The 7,675-nt window shown below is 46.5% G+C and overlaps 1 protein-coding gene across 1 annotated transcript in view; it reads left to right on the top strand.

Moving 5' to 3' along the window:
- Positions 1-7,669, top strand: part of ZNF70 (zinc finger protein 70) — an 18,657-nt gene extending 10,988 nt beyond the window's left edge. Inside the window, exon 4 of the mRNA XM_019665397.1 lies at positions 6,218-7,669. Within this exon, the coding sequence (XP_019520942.1) occupies positions 6,218-6,558 (341 nt within the window). The 3' untranslated portion in view covers positions 6,559-7,669. The remainder of the gene's footprint in view (positions 1-6,217) is intronic.
- The last annotated feature ends 6 nt before the right edge of the window (positions 7,670-7,675 follow it).

Genomic DNA, 7,675 nt, shown 5'->3' with positions numbered 1-7,675 from the left:
CCATTCCTCCTGCAGCACGGGCCATCGGAATGCTGGTGGGAGCGCGTGCTGGAGACGCTCCAACATTTGCCGCCTCACTCCGGCTGCCCTTGCGGGTAGCCATCAAGGTCCCCACGCAGCAGCGCCTTCTTGCTGGGGCATCATCGCCCTTTGAGGTCTAGAGCGCCATCTGCTGACGGCCTGCAAATACTTGAAAGGCCCTTAGAGCTCTCCAAACCCAGAAGTGTCTTGTTGGCTTTCAATCCCCGCTTCACTAGGCCACTACCCTCAGCCAGATTAGTTCTTACTCCTAGAGATAACCGGAAGCACCTCTGTTTCTCCCCTCTGGGTTTCACTTTGGTCTTCCAGCTCCAGGGACCCCAGAAGTGAAAGAGGGGGTCACAAGCAGCCATGCAGTAATGTGTACCTTCCTTAATCCTCAGGTCACCTTATTTCCAGGAAAAGGGAGTGGCGCTGTCCTGGGCAGAAAGGGGACACAATTCCCCTCCTGGAGGCTGGTGGGGCTTTATCTGAGTCTTATACTTGGGAGTCTTATCCTAAGGCCAGAACCCTCTCCCTCCCATTGGCAGCCCATCCTGGAATTGCCATGTGGGCCTCGCTTTCTGCCATCTTTCTTTCTACCTGACTGAGCCCTGCAGGGGTGGGACCTTCAGGTTTCACTGACTACCACGTCCCCTGCTGGGCTGCAGAGTAGGCCCTCCACCAGCACTTGAGTGAATAAGTGACTTTCTCCAGTCCATTCTGAGTATCAACAATGCTCAGCCCTCTTTCTATCGCCTGTTTTTTCTCTAGTCAGGCTGATCTCAAAGCCAGTAATCTGACACCACCTCCTCCTCTACCTTCTCATTCACAGGTCCCTCCAAGTCCTGCCCTTAATATCATGTGATGCAACCTCCTTGTCTGATTGCTCCCACCTGGGACGCAGTGGGCCTTCTGCACAGACTCCTTCCTGTCTTCCCACCTCGGCCTGACTTTCCCTCCAGTCTTTCTCCCCTCGGCAGCCAGAGTGATTGTTCTAATCTGCAGTCTGATGGGGTCACTCTCTTCCTCAAACACCTGCATTGGTTTCTATGTAAACCTGTGTCGAAGCCAGCCCACAGGCCCTTCCTGATCTGACACTTGCCCTCCTGCCAGGGCCTTCATGCCCTAGCCACGTTGAGTTTCCTGGGTCCCTGAACATGCCTTCCTCTGGCAGGAAGAATATCCTTCCGGGATACCCTCCCGGAAAGAGCACAGGCCAAAGAGGGGTAGTTCTCTTCCAGGGTTAGCTGTTCTAAGGCCATGCAGGCACCCCACCATTCCCTTCTCCAGCCCTGTGCTGTATTCTGAGTGTTAGGTGCAGTTGAACCACAGAAGATGGCCAAGCTTAGGGTGAGGGCCAGCCCTTTGGTTAGTGAAGAATAAGAGGATAAAGAGAGTGTGTGCTTTTTATGGTTGTACAGTTTACAATTAAAATAGAAATACATCAAAATATTAGCAGTGGCTCTTCTAGGTGAGTATGAGGAGTGCATTTTTTTCTCCTGTTTGTTTTCCTGTACTTCCTACATTATTTAGAGTGAGCTGTTATTATTTTAAACTAAAGACCAAGATGAAAAACTGTATTTTTTTAAAAACTCAGAAAACAAGTAAGGTGATTGTCCTTTACACTGAGCTGACACCTGAATACGCATAGCTCATCTACACCCTGTGGCCTCCACCTGAACCTGGAGTTTAGGGCCCTGGAAGTACCCCAAAACTTTCTGCCAAGATGGCCCCAAGACAGGAGAGAAATCTCTCCCAGGCCTGGATCTCTTCTTACTGGATTAGCACCCCCAGCTCCTTAGGCTGACTCCAAACCACTGAATGCACAACACTAAGAGTGAACCCTATTGTAAACCATGGACTTTGGGTGATGTTGTGTCACTGTAGGTCCATCAATTGTAATTAATGTATCACTCTGGTGAGAGAGATTGATAATAAAGAAGACTGTGCATGTATGGATGGGGGCAGTGGGACATGGGTGATCTCTACACCTTCCTCTCAATTTTGCTGTGAGCCTAAAACTACTCTAAAAAAATAAGGCTTTTTAAAAAAACCAATTGACCATAGATGTATGGTTTTATGTCTGGACTCAATTCTATTGCATTGATCCATTTGTCTATCCTTATTCCAGTGCCACCCTGTTTTGGTTACTGTAGCTTTTAGTTAGTTTTGAAATGGGGAAGTGTAAGTCCTCCAACTTTGTTCTTTTTTTCAAGATAGTTTTGGCTATTAGTGGGTTCTTGCATTTCCATATGAATTTGAGGATCAGCTTTTCCATTTCTATAATGGAAAAGGCCCTTGGGATTTTGATGGAGGTTGTGTTAAATCTGTAGATCACTTTGGGACAGCCTGAGGGAGTGACAGGGATGGGGCAAGGGTGGGCAGAAACTATGCTGGGCATGGAGAGAGCAGGGCTTTCCAGGAGGTGAGGACCAGGAACAGAAAGGGAGGGCTATCTGGAAGTCACCAGCCATGGCCAGCTCTGACCAGGAAGGAGGGACGTAGTGGTCACTGCCATGCACTGAGGAAGGGCAAGGAGAAGAGGGCAGAGGGACTGATCGGTGACCAGACTCCTCGTGTCCTGGCCAGTTTCCCGGGAGGTACCCCAGGGAGACTGTNCCCCCTCTCTGCCAACTGGTATTCCCCTGCCAACTGGTATTCCCCTGGGGATTGTTTAAAAAGTAACAAGCCCACATTCCATGCAGACCACTTCAGTAGGCATGCCCAGAGGTAAGGCTCAGTGGTGTGTCTTTAAAGCTCCCCAGGTGGTTATAATATCCCAGCACATAACCAGGCTGTGAGCCCTGTGCTGGACACCCATACAGCCCCAGCATCTCCCAAATGTCAGGCCTGCTCGTCCTGATTGAGCAGAGCTTAAAGATGGCTACTCTTTCTTAGTCCCCCAGGAATGGGCTCTGACAGTGACCTGTCTGGCCCATTGGTAAGTGTTTGTCCCAAGCCCTCAAGCCTTCGTGTGGCCACGGGGATCTTTAGTATTGGCTTTCCCCCAGGCTCCTCAGAACAAGCGCAGGAGGAGGCAGTCTGAGCTATTTTGAAGCTTTCCAGAAGTTTATGGCTGGAATCCCATGAACCCATGGTGGTAATGCTGGTTATTTCAGCTAATCAGAAACTCAGCTTGGCAGTTATGTGTAGTTTCGATGAATAAAAATGGGAAAGCCATAAGTTTTACTGAGTAAGTGGGACTTGGTAGCCAGAGATTTTAAAACGACAGGTCTGGTGGGCTGGGATCACCTCTGGCCAGCTCCTCTCTTTGCCATGAGTATGTGAAACGTTTAAACAGAGCCTACTGCACCACCAGCTGGACTTGGCCTGACCAGGTGGCACCCAGGCGTTATTGACAGGCACCCTGCACCAAGGGTCTTCAGTCATTTACCAGGAGTGGAGAGAATACTGAGACCCCTGCTCAGTATGGGTGGGGCAGCAAGTCCCCTCCAAGATCTACCTCTTTGGCAACCCCCCCAGTTCTTTCTCAGCCCTGGCCAGGCGGTTGTCTGTTTCCTACCATATCTCCCTCCACATACTTCTGCATACCCCAGCCAAGTTGATTTTTTTTTAAAGCATCACTTTGCACATGTCACCAATCTCCTTAAAACCAACCTGTGGGGGGTTTCTGCACATAAACCCCATTTCAACCAATCTGGTTTGCCCTCTCTACAACCACATGGAATTTATGCCAGCCCCTATCCAGATGCCCTCTCCACTCACAAATCATTTCATGCTGTTCTCACATTTTGGAATATGCACTTTCTCTTTTCCCCAACCCCCATCTCTTTTATTCCTTTTGACAATTTATGTAACGGGATTAAGACTCCCTTTCTGAAGGGTTGACGTAACCATGTTAAAAGAACAGGTACTTTTCTTTTTTGGAAGTGTGAGCAGAACCTAGTTCCTTCTGTTCAATTTCTTTCACTGTTTTATTATGTATTTAAATTCCTTTCATTTTATTTAGGTTCTCAGTATAATGTTATAAGAGATCATCCTTGAAATAGTTTAATTGTCCTTGAATTTAGTTGTTTGTTGTCTTAACTTTTTTTCCTCATGGCAGATGTTGAGTGTTGTAAATCAACTCTTGATTTTGTTTACTAATTGAATTGTGTCAAAGTATATGTATCCCGCTGGTTTCTTCCTTCCCTTTTTTTTGCTTAGTACTTCATATTTCTAAGATTAATTATTAGTTAATCATATTTTAATATTTCTAGTAAATGTGGGTACTTTGGTCTATGATTTCTTCTTATAGTTAGAGCTTTTTCTGCACTCCATAAGTTTGATATGTGGTATTTTTTTTCTTATTAGGATTTTCCTTTTCGCCCAAGTGTTAGTATTATTATTATTTTTTAATATTTTCAAATGATGAATGCTTAGGTCATAGCTGTTATTTCTTATGGTATTGTGGTGTCAACATTTCTAAGCGTCTATAGAACTTTTTTGGACCTGAATATAATTATCAATGTTTATAAAGCATTTATGTATTCTCAAGAAATGTGTTTTTACCCCCATCAGTTCTATTTGTTAACTCAGTTTTAAATTATTTTATTCAAATCCATACTTTCTCTAAATTTTATTTACTTCAGAGATCTGAACCTGGGGTTTATGCCCTGCCTAGGAATCTGAGCATGCAGGGGTTTTAAAGGTCGTGAACCCCTTGGGACTGAACAAAGCCGTGTGGATATGTGCATGAATGAACCGTTCTGGGAGGGGTGTCTGTAGAATTACCTGCATTTTGGAAGGGCTCTGTGACCCCCCAAATAATTAAGAACACTCATTTACCTGATCTAATTGCAGTCTGATTTTGTGTGGTTTTTTTTTTCTTTATTTCTGTTTCCTTTTAATTTCTGTTCCTCTTTTATGTGTGTTGTTGCTATGTTAGTCATGCAATTATCTCCTTTTTGGGAAATAGGCAGGGTATAAATTGTCAATAAGTACCATATTTGGGGTGTATATATTTAATAGTGATATATTGAAAATCTGTGCCTTTTAGTGCCTTCTTTGCCTCTTTTAATGCTTCTAGCTTAAACTTCTCTTTTCCAAATATCATAATTGAAGCCCCTTGCTTTTCCTAAATTTGCATTTGCATGACAGTTTATTTAGCTTAGCATTTAATTTTTGAAATTTGTGTATATATTTTGCTATACGCGTATATCTGTAACTTATAAACACCAAATTGTTGGATTTTGTTTTCTGATTCTTTCTGTAATTCTCTTTCTTGTTGTGTAAGAAGTTCTATCACTAACATTATTTAGAGTAAGGCATAATTTATTTTCGTCTTAATATTTTAATATATATTAACTCATTTAACCCCCAAAGGCCATGCTCATTCCCTTCCCTCCAGCTCTATGAGTTATTAACCAGGTGTGCAGTATCATTTCTGGGTAGATTAGAGGTGTGCCATTGGGCACACCTGATCTTCCCTGCCTTCATCAGTTCCAGGCTCTGTCCCAAACCCACTCTTCAAGTCACAGCCTCTGGCTTCAGTGTCTTGGCTGTAATGCAGAGGAATGATGCCACCTGATAGCCTTATGGAGCTCAAAGGACTAAGGAATACAAACTTGTGGGGCAAACTGAGGATGTAGATGATGATTACACTATTAGTATTTTGAAATATTTAATTTTCTGTTCTTACTGCCAAAGTTCTGTCAACATAACTTAGAACATTACATTGTGCTTTACTTTTTAGAAAATTCTACCAGATGTAGCAAAGAATTAGGGATCACAGATCCATCCCACTCTCCCAGCGTGAACCCACAGTCATTTGAAGAGAGGGTGGACCCTGATCTTGTACCCCCCAACCCCTATCACCTGTCTGTCCCAGGCCCATCTCCCCTCAACATTCCCATTTCTTCCCTAACCCCCTCCCGTGGTGGGGGGAGAGCACACTCAACAACTGCAAAGGCTCAAGGAAAGGTGACTTCTGGCCACCCCTGTTACAGGCGGGGAAATGACTTACCACAGGTGTGGTGACTTAGTGTCATATCTGCCCGGTGTGGGGAAGAACAGTTCTGGATGTTCTGCTGTAGCCCCACCCAGTTGCCATGGCGTCTCAAAGGCGACAAATGGCTCAGGCACCATACATAGCCAAGGTGAAAACCAAATGGCCTCAACCCACCCAGAGTTGCTCAGCTCAGNAGCCAGAGCTCTAACCTCATCGAACATCGGAAGACCCACACCGGCGAGAAACCATACAAATGCCATAAGTGTGGGAAGGCCTTCAGCCAGAGCTCCTCCCTCATTGAGCACCAGCGGATCCACACCGGGGAGAAGCCCTATGAGTGTGGCCAGTGCGGGAAGGCCTTCTGCCACAGCTCTGCACTGATTCAGCACCAGAGAATCCACACCGGGAAGAAACCCTATGCATGCAACGAGTGCGGCAAAGCCTTCCGGCACAGGTCAGCCCTTATCGAGCATTATAAAACCCACACCAGAGAGAAACCCTATGAGTGTAACAAATGTGGCAAGTCCTTCAGGGGGAGCTCACACCTCATTCGGCATCAGAAAATCCATGCTGGGGAGAAGCTCTAGAAGGAAGCGCGCACACCAAAGCATGCAAGTCTTTCCCAGATGGAGCCCGCAACCAATCACTTTGTCTGCAAGGCCCTGCCCACCTCTCTGATAACAGTGCTGAACCTAGGTGCTCCTGAGTACCCACACCAGCTGCAAGGACCCCTGTTGGCCCTCACCAGGTGCCCTGCGCTCAGCACGTTTACTGAGCGGAAGAGAAGGTGGGGTAATAGGAAGGCCACAAGAATGGAGGTGTGCCCAAAAAGAGCTGGCCTTCGGTTTTCTCATTCTTATATTTGACTTACAAGCCTATGAGGCTTCATTTTGCCCTCTAGTCCATAATCCAGAAGAGGAATAAACGTAACAGGGAAAGAGTTGACTTAAACCCATGAAGATGTTAGGTGAACTCTTTAATATCATACTGAAGTCTGGCACTTTTAGAAGAAGTAACCATGCTCACAGCCCAAATCAGCTGAAGAAGAATGAATCCAAAAAGTAGATACCTCAGCCACAAAACAGAATCTTCTGCCTGGCTTGGACACTGGTGGGGACAACCAAAACAGGTTACAGATAAAAGCGAGGGCCTGGGAGGATAGTTCTGGGGTTGGGAGTGAGGGTGTGAGTTCCTGGTGTGGTCTCCTAATCCTGTTCTGTGTTAGAGTGAGGGTGGTCTCTTTCACAGGAGGGTAGAGGTTTGGTCCTATAGGCCAGAGGACATTTGATGCCCAGCTCTGACTCAGCCCAGGCCTGAGGCATTAGCAACTAACCCCTCCACAAGACTCAGGCCCCCAGGACTGTGGCGTGCCTTGGATGTCAGCAGGGCTTGTTTCTGTTCTGTATGCAGCCTCCTTTCTGCCCTCCAGTGCTGGAGGATGTTGGAAGCAGGGTGATTTGATCAGAGGTGCAGGTTCAAGTGTCAGTTCTGCCCCTTCTGCCTGTGTGACCCTGAGTAAGCCCCAAGACTGTTTTCCCATCCATGCAGTGGGGATAGTGGGACCTGGCCACATACTTCTAAAGGTTGGCGCAAGGCTCCTGGTGGTTGAGGATGGACACTCAGAATGACCCCTCTCCCACCAGGACACTGCAGAGACACTGTCCCTGCAGACTGGAGAGACATTCCCCCTCCGCCCTCCCCCCG

Source organism: Hipposideros armiger, unplaced genomic scaffold (genome assembly GCF_001890085.2).
Source record: "Hipposideros armiger isolate ML-2016 unplaced genomic scaffold, ASM189008v1 scaffold_443, whole genome shotgun sequence".
Taxonomy (NCBI): Eukaryota; Metazoa; Chordata; class Mammalia; order Chiroptera; family Hipposideridae; genus Hipposideros; species Hipposideros armiger.
This window is presented reverse-complemented; position numbering and strand designations above follow the sequence as displayed.